The following is a 23,290-nucleotide window of genomic DNA, read 5'->3' on the forward strand; positions in this document are numbered from 1 at the left end:
TGGTTTGTTGTCATGCACTTGCCTAGATGCTAGATCTTATTTCGCCATAAGGGAATTCCCAACTTCTATCCTTCCATTTTTTATTTTTTTAAACTTTCTTAATTTTTTTATTATTTTAAATTCCCTTTATTTTTCCTTACAAATTTTCTCTTCAAAACTTCCAACACTTGCTAGGAAGCTATGTAAAAAAAATTAAATGAGTTTTTTTTTTTTTTTTTTTAACAGTTCCATACTAAATGCTCATGAGATTAAGCTTTTTTTTTTTTTTTTTTCCTTCGGTATGGGTTGAGGCTTTTGTTGCTGTCTTTAGCCAGCTAAAAGATCTCCTTTTATCTGAACATCCATAAGTTTGTTACCATGCTAATCCCATGTAGTGATGTGTTATTCCCGACTGCAGATGGCCCCGGTCCAAGGCGTCGCTGAGATAGTAGCATCAGACGTCACTCACTCTCTGACCTTATTACACAGTGTGTGTAACCATGGCAATTCAGTGTTCCTGATGTTCCCAGTCGTCTGGTCGGCCGTATGTGCACGTCATCATAGCTCCAGCTTCGTCTGCTCCGCGCGTCATTACCTCGCCAAGCTGAGCCAGGGTAGGTTGACGGGCAAATTGCCGGTGTCGGATTTTACTCCGCTGACGTCCGAAAACAATTATTCGAACAGCGGGAATGCTTAATGTTTGCCTAATGAATGGAGGGGATCATTGTGTTTATTCAGCTACGGTGGCATTTATCCGCCCTTGAGTTAAGTAAGCGAAATATTTTGGCTGTGGTCCAGTGGGACAATGTGACGTGTGCACAAGAACCCTGAACTGGAATGGCCAAGGCACACAGAATGTGCTGCATTTTATCATACTTCACATGGCTGCCTGCACACTACAGACATCCCTTGTGCGCTAAGCAACTGGGAAGAAAAATTGAGCAAATACTTTATCGGTAATCATTCATCAACTTACTTAGTGCATATTTTGACAATGTAAGAAATAGAACGTGCCGAGACATGTTCTCAACTGCAGGAAATAAATAAAAGTAAACATTTGTCAAAAAATTAAATACCATATTGTAGTGAAGATACAGATAGTAACAAAGTACTTGGTAGCCAACGGTTGGTGTGTAGTCTTGCACCCTTGATTACAGTAAATCGGCCTGTTTTCTTATTGGCATAACAAATGTGTCCTTCTTTGCATAGCGTTGAATGCTTTAATGTGCATGGCAGCATTGAGACCATACTGTAACGGAGGATGCCGATTACATATTCAAATCCTTGGTAGAACCTCGATGTCTGTGACCCGCTTCCACGCAATGTCATCTTATTTGCCAGGAATCAAAGCAACAGAGTGCTTGTCAAGGAGACGTTTGTGCATTCTGTCCCCTGTTATAGTGTTGTTGTTGTTTTTACATCAGACAGGCGAATCCAAAATTGAAATTGTGCAATGTGGGCTACTGGAAGACGTGCAGTGAAATTGACAAGAATCTGGGATGTCATGCAGCTAGCACAGAGGTGGGCATCGTAATGTGATGCAAAACTGCAGTAATTAACAATTATTTCCTAAAATAAAAATCTATTTGTTTATCTACTTACAGAATTATGTAATTAATTTATTGTATATACTAATTGAAAAAAAATAATTGTAATACTATACAAACAATTTAGCATATAATAAACATAAAATTCAAGAGCTGCTGTCAGCCACAGCTGACGCCAAGACACTCACACACACTTGCCAACTTCCCATGCCGCTTCACCAGGCCCCGCCTATTAAAGGGACAAACATAAAATAATATACAGATTGATTAAAATCACGTTTGCATTTTTTAAGTGGTGGCAGCATGCAAGAGTAGCACATTTAATTTCAAATAGGAGGTAAATTATCATGACAGGGTGTTAAATGACAAAAGCACATCTTACTTCACAAATAAGGACACCATTATTGTTCAATTTTCGGCCTCTTTGTGTAGTCTTATACTCGGCAGAATCTTTCTGTTGAAATTGACTGTCTCCATGGTGATGATCCAAGGTCGTTAGAATGGAGACAGAACAGACTCTACGAAATTGATGTACTCAACCCTCATGCTCACATTTGCCAGCTTATCGTCGCTGCTATATGTGAAAAGGACTTCTGTCCATCCCCCCCCCCCCCATTTTTTTTTTTTTTAAATCGGTTTTTGTGATGAAACTGAATGCAGACAGACGCGTTTTTCACATAGTAGCGACGTGCTCCAATATAGTCTGGTAATGCAACTTCATCCTGAACTACTCATTAGCTTCAATATGCTCATGAATAAATTCCAATATAATCCATTCCAAATTTGTGTTTTGTTGTGGTGTCTGGATAATTACTGTAACTGTAAAAACATGTCAAGCTTGAAGCAAATATAAAGATTTTGTGCAATTTGTACATACTGCACATTTTATAGTGGCACTTTTTTATTGTGAGCATACTAAGGTGCACTGTAGCGTAATCATGCTCTCCAATCAGCGTCTTGATTTGCCACACCTGAGGTGGATGGATTATCTCGGCAAAGAAGAAATGCTCACTAACACGATAGACAGAATTGTGAACAGTATTTGAGAGTAGTAGGTCTTTTGTGGAATGTAAACATGCATATATATAGTTTTAGATTAATCTAATGAAAAATGGGAGCAAAAGCAAAAACATTGCATTTACATTCTTGGACTTCCCTCATGACCAACAGGTGCATGTGGCAGAACTGTTTTAAGATCACCAATGAACACAGTTATCACTGGTATGTGAAAATACACGAGTTGTACTGTTGTACCTACTGTTCCAAGATTCCCCCTTGTCTTGATGTTTCTGTGGGAAACTTTGCAAATGTGGTAGAAACATACAAGTTCTCTGGAGTGTTTCAAACTCCAACTTTAGCACAGTAAATTAGAGTAAATTTTACTGTAAACTGAGTCCATTTGGTCCCACTCGAAAGAGAGTAAAATATTCATTGTGAATTTTCCTTAAAGTATTTAAGTGTGTACGAGAGAATTTGCGTATCACATGAAAAAAAAAAATATATATAGACACTACCAGTGTGACGTTACGTTGGTGCGCCCCTAGCGGAGATGGTCAAGGCGTCAATACAAGTGAATTAGAAAACAATCAGTGTGAGCTAGAAAATAGGTCAAACAGTTGATAAATCAGCGACCAATGGGGGACTTTGGTGAACTTGTGTGCGGCCAACGGATGCGCTAATGGCTCAAAGAGGGATCAGAGCATTCTTTCAGCTGCAGGCAGCAGCGATTCTAAACCCCGTGAAAGACAGTGAGGAGTAAAAGACTAGCACGGTGGCTAGCGCGAAACTATACGACGCAACTTTTTTTTTGTAGCTAGCAGCTTCAAACGACTGGTTTCAATGATTCGCAGTAATGTGGTGTCCTACTGGGGATGTTTTTTTGTGGCACTTGACATACTTCCCACCTTTTAACGAAAACGTTCGCCGAAAATCAAGCTCTCTACATTCATTTGTTATGGGATGTTTGCCCTCCGGGAGGCGCCTCGGAAGCTAAGCAGTGACGTCGACTGGAAGGGTCTATTCGTGTTTTTCACTCAGAAAAAGTTTTGCGAGGAGAAATTTTAACTAAATTTTACTATAGAGTAATTTATTAATAATAATAATATATATATATTTAGGTTACACAAGGGTTGAGGAACTAACTGGCGACCTTTAGCGCGGGAGACTGCTACTCTACCACCTGCTATGCTCCTCCTACTGTTTGCTTATATCCAAGAGGAGACAAAAAACAACGTTTTCCTAATTAGGAAAAGTCCAGTTAAAGGGGTACAAATCAAATTTAGGATATTTAGGGCCTATTTTTTATTAATGCTGCCAAATGTCAAAACGGCATATTTCATACAGGTATGTTACAGTCTAGGGTTAAGTACAATGTCAATATGTGAGAGCAGTAGGCTGCTATTCAGCTTTGTTACTCTGAGAGAGAGAGAGAGAGAGAGAGAGAGAGAACTGAGAGAGAGAGAGAGAGAGAACTGAGAGAGAGAGAGAGACATGAGGGGAGGGAGTGGAGAGTGAGGACGCACATGGCACGTCGCAGGCGGCCAGTGTTTACCCCGCGGGACAGCTTTCTCCCTCCCACTGGCGGACGAAAGGGAGGCCGCTCTCCTCCTGGCTGTCATCCACACACAACCGCCTCCTCCTCCGCGTCCCCGGGTCATGGACGGCGTGCAGTCTCAACACGTCGGCGTGGAGGAGGCTGAGGACACGTTCCGCGCCCTCGCCTACGACACGGCGCTGAGCACGGTGGTGGCGGTGGCCGTGTACGTAGCGCTCAAAGCCGGCCTGGACGGCGTCCGGCGGTGGCGCGCCCGCATCTCGGTGCTCGTCGTGGGCTCGGGTCCCGTGGGGCTGACGGCCGCCCTGGTCGCTGTCCGCTCGGGGAAGGTGCTGAAGCTGACCGTTCTGGACGAGCGCAACCGAAGCGCGCTGCTCTGCCGGCCGCAGCAGATCGCCCTGGATCCACGCAGCGTGGACTTCCTGCTGGGACTCGGCGTGGACTTTGACAACATGGAGGGATGTTGGCACGACGAGCACTTCTTCACCAGGATGGGCGTGTTCCAGGAGTACCTGCTCAGCATCCTGGAGCAGAAGAAGCAGGAGGTGGACGTCAGGGTGCAGCTCGGCACCAAGGTATTTGCAGTACATACACTTTAACTTTATATCATAAGGTTCGTAAACAGTTTGTGCCAAAGTAGCCTACCCCTGGGTGGTAGTAACTGGGAAAAGTACTGCCCTAAGCTGAGATCGTACTGTTCTCCTTTTGCAGGCCCTAAATATAAAAAAAAACACACAACAAAAACATGCTGCCTAAGAAAGTGATTGAAGGCAGTGTTTAACTGAATTCATACACTGCCCTACTAAATTGTTTTGTTTGAACAGAATGTGCTCAACTTTTTTCCAATATTCTATAATAAATAATATATACAATCATATTCTATAATAAGTAATAAATATAATTTTCTTCTCCACGGACACACTGTTGTAATAATGATGCCCTCATGGTGACACCTAACCTCGTCCGTCCTCCCGCGGCCAGAGCTCATCTCGGCCCAAAGAAATAAGATCAAAACGTGGGAAGAGTTGGCATGTATAGTGTGTGCAAAGATGGATTAATGAATGCTCACTGAATATGTGTGTCATGGTTGCAGACCAGAGACTTCTTGTTTTTGTCCACCTCTCCGCCTCATTAAACAGCAATGCTTGAATTCTAAACCCGCACATGACCTTGTTGCGCGTCCACATTCCTCGTTGGCGCCGATCATTTTGCAAGGTGGAGAGAGAGAGAGAGAGACACTTCCAAAGTACAAACAACAACAAATGAAAAAAATTGTTGCATTAATGTCACATCTCCTTTTGTTTAAACTAATCAAAATATTGGTCGTACATTTCATTCATTTAGAAATAAGTAATGCTTTGATGCTATAATGTGGCATCTATAGGCAATAACAAACCTTTTTAGCGGCATGTCACTTAATAATTGCGGGTGTACAATATTTGTGCCATTGGCGCACTCCTTATCACTAGAAAAAGTGCGCTCCCGCCATTGTGTGACATCTTGGTAGCAAGGAACAATGTTGAAGTGAGTTAAGGAGTTCCATTTAGGTGAAGGAAGTTCTTTGCCACCAGCTTGTGAAATCTACAGGCAATCAGGGCTCAGTCCCTATTACACTGTAATGAAAAAAAAAGATGGCTTAAAAAATCGCTGGGGAACACTATTTACTGTTTGTTTCGCTTACTGACTGCTGATTTTCTTCGCCAGCCTGTCGGCGTGTCTCTTTACTGCTTGAATTCTATTAACCTATACTGTAGTTCTCCAGGTTGAGAGCCATTACAGCAACATTTATTTCTCCCTTTCGGCCTCATACTCCTTTGTCCCAGACTTTCTCCTTTCCTCCATGTGCACCTGCTGTTTCACCCAAGGCAACTGTATATGCACCCATAATGAGAAATCTCTCCTTTGCCAAGTGGAGCACATCTTTTGCATGACTACCTTTAATTAACTGCTGAAGAGGAGCAATTCAATCACATTTGGATTTTAATATTGATAGATGTGCCTTGAAAATGCAAAACATTCCTACTCAAAGTCAATAGTCTACTTAAAAGTCAAAAATATGTACTACTACTACTGTGTTTATTTCATTTTTAGGGCTATATAGTGACATAATTATGTCTTTGCATGTATTGTTGAATTTGTGCCCCCGTGTAGCCATGTAAGGGGTCTTCAAGGATTTTACTAATGAACGTTAAAGAGAACGATGATTGATGTCAAGGAAGAATGACATATTTATTATTGTCTGCATTTGGGGGAGGAGCTAAGGTTGATCTTGGCAGAAAGTGACAGAGTAATGGCTACATGTTTATGTCCCTTGCTCACGATGACATCAGCATTTGTCCAACCTCTGATTGGTTACATGAGCAAAACTTGTTACAGCCAAGTTTGACTAGCAAAACTGTAACAGTCTTCATCGCGTTTCCTTGTTTTTTTTTTTTGGTCACGTTAATAGATAATAGAAAAATAATATTATACCATAATATTCTATAATTGCAATTGAGGTGATTCGAGTGTGCTTTCCTCTCTAGTTCACAGAGGATTACGTGCAGCGCATCCCGGCGAGCGAGTGGCCACGCGTGATTGTGGTGGCGGACGGATCGTGTGGCGACTCCTGTTCTGTCTTGGGCCTCAGCTCTGACTACACAGTAGAGTCGTGCCACGCCTATGGAGCCAACGCTAGCATCGAGAGGCTGGACCAGAGACAGGTGCAATAAACGCAAGCACAAACACACTGAAGTGATAGGCACGGTCGGGAAGTCATCAGAAACAGGATATTGCAGGATATTAAAAACACCATAAAGCCATAATTTGAGCAAACAGACAATGACAAAATAGGTGAGGAATAGAAACAGTCCTGATGGCATGTCAGCAAAAAATATTTGACTTTCTGACAAGAGCTGTTCTGATGGATGCGGATAATGGCTTTTTATTTGCAATGTCCATCATTTATTTACCAGCTAATTTAATGTGAAATTTACATACAGGCAGCAAGATATTGATTTTCAGCTTATTTTATATGATGAATATCACATTCACAGTGCCATTTAGCATGCTGCATGGGTTCTCTTTACAGTGGATATAAGAAGTCAAGACACCCCTGTTCAAATCCCAGGTTTTCACTTTTTGCACCATGCATGAATCTGTGCAGCTCAATTGAAAAGCAACGACATATTTTCGAGAAGGGAAGATAAATATTAAAAAATAACAAAATAAATGACTGCGATAAAGTGGTTGCACAAGTATGCACACCGTCTTATAACTGGAATGTGTTTAGATTTAACCAAATTCAAACTCATGTTTAATGGGAGTCAGAACTCCCCTGCCGCCATTTACAATGTTTCTGAATAACCCCAAATAAAGCTCAGCTGTTTTAATAAGCCTGAAGGTTTTGTGCTATCACTGGGTGCTATTTTGAACTGGTCATAATTCCCTCCACCTTTACTAAGGCTAAAAGTTGGTTTCCTTCATTGGACCATACCAAAATGTGTCAAACACCTTTGGGAAAATTGTTACGTTAAAACAAGTTGAATATTTTTGCTAAAACCCCAGTTATAAGAGGGTGTGCACACTTGTGCAACAACATCATTTTGCTTCCCCTCTTGAAAATATTTTGAAAAAAATATTTACTTGTACAGGTCACTGTAATCAATCTCATTTCCTTCTATCACAAAACTCCTGCTTTTGAACAGGGGTGTGTAGACTTTTAATCTATCTACTGAACATGCTGAGTCACAGTTTCCCTTGCTATCTGATGCCATCCTAACTATTCACATCACGTCCTCCACGCACAGAGGTCGTGCGGCCTCCTCTTGTTTTGCCCCTTTCCCCCTCGCTCTCCTCCAGGCTTGTTTCCTGTTCTGATTAAGTTTGCCTCCCAGGATAGGACCCGACCGGCCTCGCTCGCCGTCCTTCCCATCCCTGTCCCCGTCCCCATCATCTTGCCATCCGCTAAATGCTGTTTGATCCCACTTGGCTGCTTTATGTCACTACAAGGGAGATGGATCAATTCCGGCTGGAGGGAGGATGGGGATGTAATGTTGTAGTGTTGGGTTGAAAGGGATCCATCATAAGCAGAGACGAGGAGTCGTGTACTTACTGTACTGTATGTGCTCTACTTTACCACCTCATAGAGCTCATGCATGCAAAGGGCTTAATTGGCACATATATTGTCCAAATTAGGGGGTTCTCAAAATTTTGGATCCTTTAAAGGAGGAATTTTTCCGTGTGGCACCTTATAATAATTTCACTCATGGAGACAGCGCTTCAATTTCAATGCAAATTCAAAAACAGAGCAGCTCTGCTTACCTTTTTGCTCATATTTATTCCAGATTTTGTATTCTGCTGCTGCTTGAAATTGGCTCTGTATCTTCATCCTATCTAGGTGATCAAGTCATAAGCAGAAAAACTCACTGTGGTGAGACATTATGTAAATGAGGCCCGCAGTTACACCACACCACAAAATGTTTGTCAATTCCCCGGTTGAGACTTTGTTCGACTTGTCCTGATTGTGTCGCCGTCTTGTGGTCAGGTTCCCACGCCGGAGATCCGCGCCCACAGGCTCTATTTCGACCTGTCCGCGTACGGTATGGAAGCCCCGAGGGAGCATCGCAATCCTGCGGCCAAGCCGGGCTTCCACTTGAAGATCTACGGCACCTTCAGGAACCGCTACATGGCCCTTGCGTGTCCCGCCTCCGATGCCAGGATGGTCCGCTTCCTCAGGCATACGGCAAACTCCTCGGTGAGTTACTGCAAGTCATACTCTTTGTCCTCACTTGTAAGACAATTCAGCACACCAGTAGAACTGTCATGTCTGGGGTCACACCAGGGTTAAGTTTGAGTTTATGACCTGTTAAGTTGGGTTCATGACCGTCAGGTCAAGTGTCTGTTATGTACTGATGTAACAAGTGTCTGTTTTGAACTGATGTAACTAACATCTAGTTTCAACTGGTTGTAGGCTATGTGATGTTACGTGATGTCAAGGACTATGTAATGTCAGGAATCTTTAATCCCTTTACCTGGTCAACAGCCAATCAGATAATTCCATGTCAGTCCTGTTACACACATGTCTAGCCACAACCAATCAGATCGATTCCTTGTCTATAGCCTCCTGAGAAGTGTGTGTCTTCGTCAGATTATTACTTCTGTTACCACTCTTTCAGTGCAATTCTCTTTGTTTCTCGTCTAGTCAAGTTTGTTCCATGCCTCTCGATGTGAATAAATAGTTAAAATCTTATTTTTGTCTCCGCTTTGGGATCCAACCTTCAGCACATGACAAGAACACTGTTGCACTAGTCGTTTTCTACTGTAAGTGCCTTGTGGAAGCCAGAGCCTCCGCCTTAATTTGTTGGACAATTCTGTGCACTAGTTGAATGACTAAGGTGCACTACAAACTATTAGTGTGGCAAAACTGTACACTAGTTGACAATTCTGTACTACTAGTACTACTATTTACATTATAGCATTTTGGTAGTTAGTGCTTCACAAAGGCAAGCCAAATTTATTTATTTAAACAAGCAGTAAGTTGTAAGCATCAACAAATACAGTAGTTAACATTCAGAGCAAAGAAGAGAAACAAAAGTAGGTTACAAAATTTACTAAAAGAACATGCATTGACAATGTTAAAACACTAGATGGCAAACTTTAAAAACATTTAGTGTAAGAACGTTTATAATAATAATAATAATAATAATAATAATTAGGGGTGTGAATTGCCTCGTACCTGACTATTCGATCCGTATCACGATTCATAGGTCATGATTCGATTCGATACCGATTAATCCCAATATGAATTTACAAGTCGATTGTTGCGATTTTTTTTTTTACTCAAATTTAGAAAATACCATTCAGTAAACTTGTACATGTACACTGTAAGATTTGTATGAAGTTGTATTATTTATTGATCTCAAACTTCAGTGTTATAACTGTGAGCCACTGTATTTAATAGGGGTGTCAATTGCCTAGTACCCGACGATTCGATTCGTATCACGATTCATAGGTCACGATTCGATTCGATACCGATTAATCCCGATACGAATCTATGAGTAGATTGTTGCGATTTTTTTTATTTAAATTTAGAAATTACTAATCAGTAAAGTGTAAGATTTGTATGAAAATGTATTATTTATTTATGTAAAACTTCAGTCTTATACAGGTTGTAATCTGTTTCATGTTTGAACAGCATTGAAATAAAATATTAAGGCTTAATGTTCCATTAACATAACATTCGTCCATGCTTAAGGTGTGAATCCTAAGACGTTTTAGTGAATATTTTTCTATCAAAAAATGATATTTAAAAATCGATTCGGCCGCCTATTGAATCGATTCGAGAATTGCGCGATGTAATATCGCGATATATTGCCAAATCGATTTTTTTTAACACCCCTAGTATTTAAGAAACAGGTTGTAACCTTTTTCATGTTAGAACAGCATTGAAATAAAATATTAAGGCTTAATGTTCCATTAATATAACATTCTTCCATGCTTAAGGAGTGAAAGTTAGACGTTTTAGTGAATATTTTTCTATCAAAAAATGATATTTAAAAATCGATTCGGCCGCCTATTGAATCGATTCGAGAATTGCGCGATGTAATATCGCGATATATTGCCGAATCGATTTTTTTAAACACCCCTAATAATAATAATAATAATAATAATAAAGGGAAAAACATGATTTGGAACTGTTTAAAAGTATGATGAAAAAAAGCAAAGTTTTCAACCTGGATTTAAAAGCATTTACACTAGGGGTTGACTTCACTTCTGTTGTCAGCTTACTCCATTTGTGTGCAGCATAACAGCTAAATGCAGCTTCACCATGTTTACTTCGAAATCTGGGTTCCAGTAGTTAGCCCAAGTCTGTCGATCTCAGAGCCCTGCTGGGTTTGTATTCAATCAGCATTTCTTGAATATATTCAGGACCCAAACCATTCAGTGATTTATAGACCAGTAGCAGAATTTTGAAATCTATTCAATAGCTAAGGTTTCAAAACAATTAAGTTGCTGAACCAAATCTGTTATAGTATTTTGATCCACTGAATCAAATTCTGTCATGGTAATTGAAATATTCCTCTGTGATTTTAACTGCTGTCCTATAAGTAGTACTAATACAACCCCTAGCAAAAAGTTTGGAATCACCAGTCTTGGACGAGCACTCACTCAGATGTTTTATTCTGTAGATCAAACTCAGATAAAAAGCATGAAACAGTCGTAAGGTCATTCCAAAGTGCAACATCTTGGCTTTCAGAAACACCAAAAGAAATGAAGAAAGAACATTGTGCTGGTCAGTAAATGTTTTATAGAGCAAGTGCAGGGAAATAAATAGGGAATCACTCCATTCTGAGGAATAAAATATGGAATCACTTAATTTTGAGCAGAAAATAAGGACACACCAAGTCAATTTCCTTTCCTTAATTGGGCACCTGCCTCAAATTACATCTAGTCGTTAGTCAGCAGTTAAAACAGTGCAGTTATCACACCTTGGAAGGCTGCTGGACCAAGTGGATTGGCAAGAATCATGGCTCCAACAAGGGCGATGTCTCTTGAGACCAAAGACAGGATTATCAAACTTCTTCAAGTTTACAATTGACATTTTGGACAGCTTTCTTATCCCTTCAGTTGAAAATATATTTGGGGATGTTGAAATCATTTTCCAAGATGACACAGAGCACTGTGAAAAACTGTGAAAACATTCTTTGGAGAAAGACGTATCCAGTCAATGTTATGGCGTGCAAATAGCCCAGATCTCAACCCAATTGAAAACCTGTGGTGGAAATGAAAAAAAAAAAGGTCAACAGCACGGCTCTGATCTGCAAAGATGATCTGGCAACTCCAATCAAAGAGAGTTGGCACCAGATTGATGAAAAATACTGTTTGTCACTCATCAAGTCCATGCCTCAGAGACCGCAAGCTGTCATAAAAGCCAGAAGTGGTGCAACTAAATACTAGTGATGTGTTTTGATTGTTTTTTCTTTGTCTGTTTTTCTGTATTGCACATATGTCATCTAATGGTTTAACCCACAGGGGTGGACTTCCTGTTTGGCAAATACAACAAATTAAATTTTATTTGATTTAAAGCACACACTATTGTTTTAGTCTTAATTCATATACTTATAAAAATGCTTAACACATCATGTAAGAGGCTCTTCCATCTTTTTCTAATAAAATAGTAAACTATATCAAATGATGTTTAATTGATTACAGAAAAAGCGTTATTTTGATATATTACATAAGAATCCTCTTCAATGAGATTAAGGACTTAATCTAATCTAAGTTCTCATTTTTTAGTTAATGATAAATATGAATATTCAAAATCTTTACAGTACACAGATGTGGGGTTTGTCTTGGGCCTCCAAATGACACCAAATACTCCGCTGCTAACTCACTCACCAAACATCAGAGCCGTGTTTACAGAAGATGCTCTAGAGAGGGAAAAAAAAAAAAAGATGCTCTAGGTATTCAGCACCTTGCACTTAGCAGATCGACCATGCGAATGGCAGACTCCATTTGTGTGTGTGTGTTTGCACTGTTGTGTGCCAGTGCATGTTCAAGTCTGTGGATGCACTCGAGTGTGTCTGACAAGAGGAATGGGGTGTGTATGTGTGTACTTCTTTGTGTGGCTGCAGCATCCATGCACTCAGGCACATGGCAAAGGCTGTCCTTGTTGCTACGTGGGCGTCTAGTCATTTGCCGTTTAGCGTTACTTGGTAACAGGTGCCTGCGCCAGTTTGCGTGAAAGAAGACATTCAGCGTCACTGAACAGGAGGGGAGTGAGCGAGGTTTTGGTTGGCAGTGCTTTACTCTTGAATGGGGAATTGTTCAACTTCAGGGCTTTGATGAGCCGCCACTGATTCCAAGTCATCAACACAAGTCAATTTAATCACATCAGAATGAGCTATGTAAGTAAATCAATATAGTGGTACTTTTATTTATGAATGACTAGGGATTTCCCAGTAGCGGGAATATCGTAGTATTGCAATATTAAAATTGCCACAATATCGTCGTCGCACCCTCTGATGGTTAGTTTATTAGTGCAGTTTAATTTTAATTAGACATGTTTTGGCCATGTAGCTTACTTTAAAACCCACGTGAATCACTACATAGAGGGGAATTAAACATGTTAGAGTTCTCTCACAAATTCAAAAAAAAAAAAGACTTTCCGCCAGCATCAGCCAAACATTGACGATGATACTTTGCAGTTTGCACCATTGAGCCAATAGGATCACATGACAGGATGTACAAGAGTACTTTTTTTTTTTTTTTTAAACAATATTGTGAGTTTTTAAACAATATCGTAAGCATTTTTTATTTTTATTTTGCTAACCTCCCTACAATACCCCAATAATTATCATATCATGACATATAGTGTATAATATTGCTAGAAGCATCCATAGTGTTGTATTTGAACTCCCACCTTGCATACAAGTTTTTATTCCCTTCTATCTCTATCTTGTTAACATTTTACCCGTGAGAGGGTTATTGTCAAAAATATCATTTTAAGGCGCATCTTTCTTTCTTTGCTCGGTCAGATCATGAAGAACATTTTCCATCACTCCTTCAACGCATACAAGACGGACATCGAGCCGCGGCTGAACGACGTGACGCTCTACCACATGCAGTGCAGCCGCCGCCTCTTCGAGATCCAGCTGTCGCACAGACGAATCAGCGCCGCCTACATCGAGGGGGACAACGTCGCCGTCACCGTGGAGGGAGAGGCGGCTCGCGTTCTCAACTTTGACACGGGTAGGATGCACCATCACGCCCTAAAAGCAGATATACACTACTCTTTAAGAAAATGGGATAATGGGATTTTGGCTGAAATTATGTTGAGCTCTGTAAAGGATGAATGCACTTTTGAATGTCTAACTGCCATGTGTGTTGTCCGGTTCAGTGTTTTAATACTTTTTGTACAACTTGTTCTCTAGCAAAAAGCTGAACTGGAAAATTGAAAACAGGTATTTTATCTCTAAAAATTTCCAAGGACTTTCTGTGACTCTTCTAGTCTTTTTGTTGCAACCTGTTGATGACACTAATAAGCTCACTATAGTCAGAGGGATTCTGATTTTATTTTATTCATAGTGATTGCTCACCACATACAAAAGCTTCTTTTCCGACAGAAATGCCATCAATCCGTTTCAGCCTCCTAAAAATCACAAAACACTGTCACAAGGATAATAGCGCTCAATTATATTGTACTTCATTAAAACAATTTAAGTGAAATGTAAAATGTTTGTGCATCATGATTTAATTTGTAAATTGTAATTCATTGTGCTGTTCTTTCTGGTATGCACGCCTTAGCCACTTGGGGGCAGTATAATACAAGCAAATGGTTATACATTAGGTTGGGAATCTTTGACTGTTTCACAATTCAATTCGATTCTAATTTTTGGGTCTGCGATTCAATTCTGAATCGATTTTTGATTCAAAATGATTTGAATGACAATGATTTCTGCTTCATTTTAAAGATGAGCAAATCATTGTCATTAGGGGTGTGAATTTCCTAGTACCTGACGATACGATCCGTATCACGATTCATAGGTCACGATTCGATTCAATACCGATTAATCCCGATATGAATTTACAAGTCGATTGTTGCGACTTTTTTTACTCAAATTTAGAAAATACCATTCAGTAAACTTGTACATGTACACTGTAAGATTTGTATGAAAATGTATTATTTATTGATCTGAAACTTCAGTCTTCGAACTGTGAGCCACTGTATTTAAAAAACAGGTTGTAACCTTTTTTCATATTAGAACAGCATTGAAATAAAATATTAAGGCTTAATGTTCCATTAATATAACATTCTTCCATGCTTAAGGTGTGAAAGTTAGACGTTTTGTTGAATATTTTTTCATCAAAAATGGATGTGAAAAAATCGATTCGGCTGCCTATTGAATCGATTTGAGAATTGCGTGCTTTAGTATCGCGATATATTGCCGAATCGATTTTTTTTTTAACACCCCTAATTGTCATGATCTACTCCAGTCCAACTCGCTAATGCTAATTAGTGCGCTACTCACGTCACTTTTATCCCTCAAAAGAACAGCTATTCATACAAAACGCTTCAGGAATTATTCAGAGAAGCATCTTAACATTACTCATCGGCATATGCTCTTTCTACACTGCAAAAAAAAAAGTAATCTACTTTTTTTGGCATAACTTGATCGTGACTTTTTCCTTCTACTCTCTAATGTGGCTACAACTTAACTGTGTATCAGAGCGCACGGAACCACACTGCCCCTAAGTGGCCAAATCGGGTACAACGTGAACAGCGTTCCCAGTACACAAACAGCAAGACAGTATAAAATAATTTAAATAAAATCGATTTCAGGACATGTAAAATCGATTCGGAATTATACAAAATGAGAATCGCGATTCTGAGGAGAATCAATTCTTTTTTTTTTTTCTTGGCACACCCCTACTATACATGGAGATGGTCACAAGTTCACAGCTATACAATAATATAGTCATTTTTCAACACACTCATCATAAAACAAAATTACCATAATTCATTCATTCACTATTTATTGTGGAATTTCCAGCATATGGTGTTGATCCAATATGTTGTAATTATTATAATTTCCATATCGTCCTCTAGGCTGTGGGGTGAATCTCGGCCTGCGAGGCCTGGAGTCAATGGGCACGTTCATCTACCGCACGGCCACCGCCGTGGACCAGCACGACGTCCTGGACGCCCTCTCGGCCAAGATGCAGCACTCCAAACAAGTGGCTCGCACCTTCAAGCAGACGGGCCTGAGTGAATCCATGTATGCCTGACACTGGCTGCTTGCATTGATAGTGCACACTGTGTCCACCTAGTGGTCACAGAGAGAAGGTGACATCAAAATGAGTAGCCCTCAACATCAACAGAGCGCACTCTGATTACCTGATGCCTTTGCTAGAATAGCATATTTCTGTGTGATGGATTGCATCCTTTTTCATACTCAATGTAAAAATGATGATACTCGACATCATGCTACGCAAGCCAACAAAATCATTTGTTACGTGCCAATCACAGTTGTTTGAGTTGCTATAAAGTTGCAGAGTCACAGATGGGATTATCCATTCTGTTGAAAATGCCTCCTGCTCTGACTGAAGCTCAGCGGGAGACTCAAGAGTCTCCACATCTCCAATTACACTAGATAAAATTGCTAGAGATTTTTTTCTAGTTGATAAAAAAAAAAAAAAAAAAAAAAAAAAAAAAATCATGACAAGAGGGGACTTAAAAGTGGCTATAAATACAGCTACAAAGTCACAAGTTTTTTCCCTAGGTTCACACTGTGCCTCCCTTTTCAGGAGCAGAGCCTCAGCATCTTTTTTCTCCCTTCCCCGTTTGTTTTTTATCTAAAAAAACAAACAAACAAAAAAACTCAGGGCGCTAAAAGGTGACCCAACAGGCTTTGTGTGTCTCCTTCTGTTGGTTGTTGTTTTCATGTTTCTTGGACAAGTTGTAACTGTGCCAATTGCACTTTTAGGGCTCAGAAAAGTAATCAAAGTCTGAATCTGAAGTTGGCAACAGTGTGACTGAGAATAAGCTAGTGACTGCAATATGACTCCTGCTCTGACTGTAGCTGGGAAGGAGTCTCAAAAGTTTCCATCAATACTACACAGTAAATTCTGTAGACTAAATTTGATTCTATATAGAGTAAATTTGACTCTATTTAAAGTGGGACCAAATAGACTCAGTTTTAGAGTAATATTTACACCCACATTCTTTATTTACTCTCTTCCAAGTGTAAATCCATCCATCCATTTTCTTGACCGCTTATTCCTCACAAGGGTCGCGGGGGCTGCTGGCGCCTATCTCAGCTGGCTCTGGGCAGTAGGCGGGGGACACCCTGGACTGGTTGCCAACCAATCGCAGGGCACACAGAGACAAACAACCATCCACACTCACACGCACACCTAGGGACAATTCGGAGCGCCCAATTAACCTGCCATGCATGTCTTTGGAATGTGGGAGGAGACCGGAGTACCCGGAGAAGACCCACGCGGGCACGGGGAGAACATGCAAACTCCACCCAGGAAGGTCCGAGCCTGGACTCGAACCGGAGACCCAAGTGTAAATATTACTCTAAATTTGAGTTTATTTGGTCCCATTCTAAATAGAGTCAAATTCAGTCTACAGAATTTACTGTATACAAAAAGTTCCTTTTAAGGCCCAGCTTCAACACACCCCGCAGTAGAGGGGGTGGGGTGATGCCACAAAACATGACTTCCCTCTCACAGGTTGATTTTCAGCTCAAATTTGAGGGTGGAAAAAAATAATGATAATTCTCGAGTATTTTAATGAAGAAGAAAAAAAAACATGTCTCCATTAAGAAAAGATGTATTGATTGTGTGAATAATCCTGTGTCAGTAAAGGTGATGTCATGTGATCAAATGTATTTTATTATAGAGAAAATTTAATAAAAATCCTTGCATTAGTCTGTGTTCTTAATCAATCAAAAATATCATTCATTTGACTAAATACCAACAACATAAAAATATATTACGTTACATAATCAGTTATCTATTATCTTTCATGAGATTTCACAGATATTTGGACTTTGACCACTGTTAACACCATCAATTTAGTAGCTCCCATAACATTTTTAAATCTCTCTCCTGAAATGAACCACTCTAGTTCTCAGTGGCTCATTTTAAATCTGAGGTCGTTTTCTGTGTCACCCACCAATCACCATCTTCAAGAACTTTTGGATGACCGTTTCGTAGTTTATAGAGCGTTGCTGTCCTCTAGTGGTGTCTTTGAATATCACAACATGAAAACATCGCCACAGTTAAAATCACCTATGAATGAACACAATCACAATCAGCCGGCATGCATTTGATATGTATAATACATAAGGCTGATTGTGATTGTGTTCAATACATAATGTATTGGTCAATTTACATGCAAATCAATGGATGCAATTCAGGTGCTTTATCAATGCTATGACTTTACTGTAGTTTTAGCACTGAAATAGTGTTCTTTTTAAATTAGACCATGTGTTTCAAGGCTTACACAACCCAAAAAATATAGAATTCTCTGCAGTCAATCCCAATCATAACTGGTCATGTGTGTTGAGATGAGCTTCCAATGTCTGGACTGTCGAGACAAGACAAGATTGTAGACTTGCACAAGGCTGGGAGCAGGCACAAAATGTGTTTCCTTCTTTGCACCTTTAATATCATTGTAGCAAAAAAATGGAAAGCATCCCAAATAATGCTAATCTGTTTGTCACATCTAATGAAGAACTCGTCATTCATGGGCCAATTTGACCCGTAGGTCCACAGGTTTGACCTCTACACTGGCCTGCTGCTTTACTACAAGGCATCTCATTACGTAGATTAGGCGCAATAATGACAACATCTTCTATCTTTGCATATAATTAACAGCGGAGGGTGGAGGTGGGTGGCGAAGGTTGAAGGACAACTTGATCAATGTGTGGAATAACAAGTTGGTAAATGAATTAGACTGCGGGCTCTGATCAATGACAAATGTTAAGCGGACTGCATGCATGTGAGACTCAACTGTTGTGTGTACTCATTTGACTCAAGTCTCAGGCATTAGTTTGGGATCCTGAACTGGGAGTTCAATATATTTGTTGGACGTTGTGCTCAAATAATCCAAAATGTCTGGTACATGCTTCATCCTGCCACAGGGGGGCAGTGTTGGCCAATAAAAAACAACAACATTGCCCTAAGCACACATAGTTAGTCAACGAAACTTTTTTTTTTTTTCAAGCGCAATAAAATAAAACATGACAAGACTGGAAGCAGCAAATAAAATCTGAATACATACTTTGCTATTATTTTACAGTAAGCATTCTGTGTTTTTTATGTTCATAAATGATATGTTGTTAAAAATATTTAATACTTCATCTTACCAAATTGTGAGCTTTCCACTTTGGTCATTTGTTATATAATATACACTTATTAATAATGTTTCTGTTATGTAGTGAAGCTCGTAATAACAGCAAGATCAGAGATTAAACAAAATGGACACAGTGAGCCTCAATTTGGCAAATAGCGAGCCAACAAATACTTCCAATGCAAATCCATTTTGTAACTATATTTTTATGACTACCCATATTGCAAAAGGCTACCTGATTTTTGTATTGTACTTTGACGTCACTTAAAATAAGGATCCACTTGCTAAGGCCTAATAAATACTTTAAAATTGTTGTTAAACACTTTAAGACTTGATCTTGCCAAATAGTGAGCCATTCATTTTTGCTCTTTCTTATAAATGGTGCCATTTTTAAAAATGTATTTCTTTATGGTTTTTATTCCACTATATTAGAACTGTATGGAATTTTAACATCATCTTTTCTATTAATGATATTTATTTGTTGATTTTATTTTTAATTGGCTGGGTACAATGAGGGGGCAACAGTCCATTTTAACTAAACTTCATAAAATGTTAAAGTTGTCCAATATGGTTCATACTTATCAAAAGCTCCAAAAAACAAAAAAAAAAACAAAAACAAAATTAAATAGAGAGGAAATGAATTAGTCAATAATATGTATGGTTTGATATTTCTTAGCTTTTAACATTCACCTTCTTATGTACCAAACAAGCATCAGGAATGAATGAATGAAGATGTCGCTCTCTGCTCGTTTGAGAAGACGCGAGCGGAGGATGCCAGCACCGCCCGATATCGATGGGCCTTCACTTGCCATTTGACAGGCAGACAAGAAGTCAACGTCACATGACTTGGATATCGGCACCTTGTCCGATGCACAACAAGGGCCGCCTTGTCTCTGCTGCCTGCACAAACAAATCGGATACACAAAGAAAGCAGTTCATGGTGCCATCAATGTCAGTCACAATATTTGTGTCATGTCGTGAAGCTTAATGCTCATTTTCAATCTTGACTCAGGTCAAGAATGTTCTCATGAGAACTGTCTATACTAAATAACTAAATATAGTGTAGATCTTTAAAAATAGATTAAAATGAGCAGGCAACCTCTGACCTTGTGTTTTGTATTTTTATTTTTACTTGTTCACTGTTTCGAGATCCCCCAGTGACCCTTCACAGAACAACAGGTGTATGTTCAAGGCGACGTCTGCAAATGTGGTGGGATCATAGGCAGTTCTCTGAAGTGTTTCAAGCTTCCTTGTAAACAGCCTCCCTCCCGTCTCATAAGAAATGCCGTACACATGTTTATGGCCTGGACACGTTCACAGTTTCAAGACACCCTCCTTTACAAATTCTAAAGTCATTTTGGTGTAGTCATGGGTCAAATTTGGCCCATGGAAACCTCACTGCACACTCTATATACTACAGTATGGATAGAAAAAGTCTACACACCCCTGTTCAAATTGCAGGTTTTTATGATTTTTAAAAAAAATGTTGACGTTGAGATAAATCATTTCAAAAACCTTTTCACCGTTAATCTGACCTCAAACCTGTACAACCAAATTACAAAAAATAGTGATTGCACATGTGTGCACACCCTCTGGGATGTGCCTGTGTTTTATCAGACTATAACATACTGATTTTATTTGATATTTTATAATAATTATTATTTTTTTTAAATATCGTCATGCAGGTTTATTTTCTGGGCCATTATTTCATCACTGCTTATCATCAAAAGAACAATACACATACAGTGAGGCATGTTGGACAAGTAGCAGTCAGTGTTAGCAGGAAAACGTTAGTAGAACAGCTGAACTTTATTTGGGGTTAATCACAGGACCTTTAAATGGCAGCAAGTATGTGTGCTGACTCACATTTAACATGAGTTTGAACATGGTTGACTAACTCTGAATAAAGCTACATCTTCCAGTTAAAAGAGGATGTGCACACTTGTGAATAAATATGAAAAACTTGTACATATTATTGGTAACAACACTAGTGGAAGAATTTTTTTTATCTTAACAACCTGACATTTGGACAGGGTGTGTAGACTTTTTAAATGAACTGCTTATTATTATTATTTATTATTATTATTATTTTTTTTTAAACCATTTTGAAACGAGCCGACTTCTCAAATCTGAGTGTGCATGGAGCTGAGGGGGTGAGGGGGTGAGTTCGGGAGGGGGGGGTACTGTGTGTCACGGGTAGCCTGGGGGCCAGGTTGCTGTTGACGGGGACGAGGGTCTCTGATTTGAGGCGAGCCGTCACACCAGCGACTGCAGCTGCCTCCCCGAGTGACACCTCCCTGTTAGTGGGAGAGACGTGCCACTCTGCGTGTGTGTGTGTGCGCCATGTTGATGGCCCCAGTCGGACTGATGAGGTGGCAGACCTTCATGTTGCGCACCCAAGTGGACTCCTGCTGGTGTTTGGACAAAGTACAAGAGGAGGTGAGCACACAAGTCGAGCAGGTCAGCGGATACACAAAAGCAGGTGGAACACACATACACAAACATACATGCACATGCACATGCGTGTCCCTGTCTCCAGAGAGCCTCCAGTGGCGTATCGCCATCCCACCTTATCTAATTTCATTAATGTGATCCCCTGTCCGTCTGGTGACGGTTTAATGGCCATTATTTGTGGCTCCTTTCAAATAAAGGCCCGGGCAGTAAATTGCAGTCTGTGGAAATCGAGATATAAACGCCACCCTGCATTACTGTATAATATCTTTCCCTTTAATTAACTGAAAGCTGTGCTGACATTTATTGGATTGCAAGTTACTTGTTAATGGCTATAAATTGCGCCACCAAAAAAAAAAAAAAAAAAAAAAAAAAAAAAGAATCATTGCTTATTTTACATCAATAATTTGTGGACCTTTCGCTAATGATTATTCATTACTTGCCTACGGGGACTGTCGTGTTTAGTGAGCTAAAGTGAATGAAGAATGTAAAGATTTAAGTGGGCAGCGTCTACTTAGTGTTATGGCTTTTTGGTGCCATGCATTAACTGCTTCGCCCTGTTGCCGTCCCGCCTGCATCTGGCTTCCCCGCCCTGTGAAAAATGTGTCGTGGGGGAATTTATTGCGTGGCTTTCATTCTATCAGTGCGAGCTGCTTTCATGCAGAAAGTGCAGTTTTTTATTTTATTTTTCGAAGCGGCATTCTGACAGTGCAAGTATATTCTCCTGTTGCGGCAGTGAAGAAAAATGGTCCTTGTGTGAGAAGGAAAATAAGCGCTGGGCTGTGTGCATGTTCGCCATTTCTAAACAGTATACTGTACAAATGTAATGTAGAGATGTATAGTGATGTAAAAAGAAAAAAAAAATCAATCATTTGGTAGCATTTTGTACAATAAAGGATCATCTGTACAAAACATTTTTTTAAATAATACTCTCATGTGTTATACACACCCCAAAATTGCTCTTCAAAAGATTACCTTTTTTCCTTTGTACTCATATATTATAAGCAAAGTGCACATTAAGTTTGCGCATGCGCGAGGGGAAAAAAACCAGGCTACCAACAACCCTATCAATTTGAATGGCGGAGATTAGAGTGGTGACAATTGCGTACCTGTACACTTTAAAGCTTGCAAGTCAACTTCCCTGATGTCAGTAAACCACATGCTATGCATGTTAATAAAAAAAACAGCAACTTTCCAGCGGTTGGAATGTTTCTATCAGAGCTGATTCCATTGGATCCAATTCATTTTCAATGACCGTTTGGTAGCTTCACCTACCTAAAAACTACCCATAATGCACCTTGAATTACCCATAATGCACCTTGATTTCAAGATGCGCACTTCGTTTATACTCTCCCCTGATTGGCTGGTGTTTATGCTCAAAACCTGAAGTACAGTAAATCACCTCGAATGCAGTTTCCAGGTTCACAGTCCTGCTGTTTGCCGGTTTATTTTGTGAACAGTTAATAACTACTTTGGTTTGACTGTCCTGTATATTTCGATCACAAACAGTGTAAAGCTGAAAGAAGAATGCAAATGTAAGTAGCGTAGTTCAGCACAGCCTAGTTTTTGTTGAAAATGATTGAACCTTATTGTTATCTACTGTAATCCTGCTTTGTAGGGGATTATTATTGATGCGTGACTGTGAGAGAATAAGTTAACTGTTAGTTTAGAAAAACAAATATTTGTTTACCGTAAACACTGTGCAATATTATTTGTTGTCATTTGTTAACTGCTATTGTCAGATCTTCAACCACACTTAAAATAATACAAACATGTTGAAAGACATAACATATTATGAGACAGACCCGTCACCAGAAAGAAATTGTAGGGGGGGCATTACCTTTTTTTTTGGGGGGGGGGGGGGGGGGGGGGCACACTTCATCAACCTAAATCTAATGTTCATCAGATTGAACA

At 39.7% G+C, this 23,290-nt stretch overlaps 1 protein-coding gene across 1 annotated transcript; it reads left to right on the forward strand.

Moving 5' to 3' along the window:
- The first annotated feature begins 287 nt into the window (after positions 1-287).
- On the forward strand, positions 288-16,931 carry LOC144015640 (uncharacterized). Its single transcript, XM_077515813.1, has 5 exons — positions 288-4,655; positions 6,606-6,782; positions 8,606-8,815; positions 13,599-13,812; positions 15,671-16,931. The coding sequence occupies exons 1-5, from the start codon at positions 4,182-4,184 to the stop codon at positions 15,847-15,849; spliced, it is 1,254 nt and encodes a 417-aa protein (XP_077371939.1). The 5' UTR covers positions 288-4,181; the 3' UTR covers positions 15,850-16,931.
- Positions 16,932-23,290: the final 6,359 nt, after the last annotated feature.

The sequence above is a fragment of the Festucalex cinctus genome, chromosome 3 (assembly GCF_051991245.1).
Source record: "Festucalex cinctus isolate MCC-2025b chromosome 3, RoL_Fcin_1.0, whole genome shotgun sequence".
Lineage (NCBI taxonomy): Eukaryota > Metazoa > Chordata > Actinopteri > Syngnathiformes > Syngnathidae > Festucalex > Festucalex cinctus.

Coding starts and splice junctions, on each gene's coding strand:
- LOC144015640 (XM_077515813.1), top strand. CDS start 4,182: ATGGACGGCGTGCAGTCTCAACACGTCGGCGTGGAGGAGGCTGAGGAC. Junction 6,783..8,605: donor AGAGGCTGGACCAGAGACAG/GTGCAATAAACG, acceptor TCTTGTGGTCAG/GTTCCCACGCCGGAGATCCG. Junction 8,816..13,598: donor GGCATACGGCAAACTCCTCG/GTGAGTTACTGC, acceptor TTGCTCGGTCAG/ATCATGAAGAACATTTTCCA.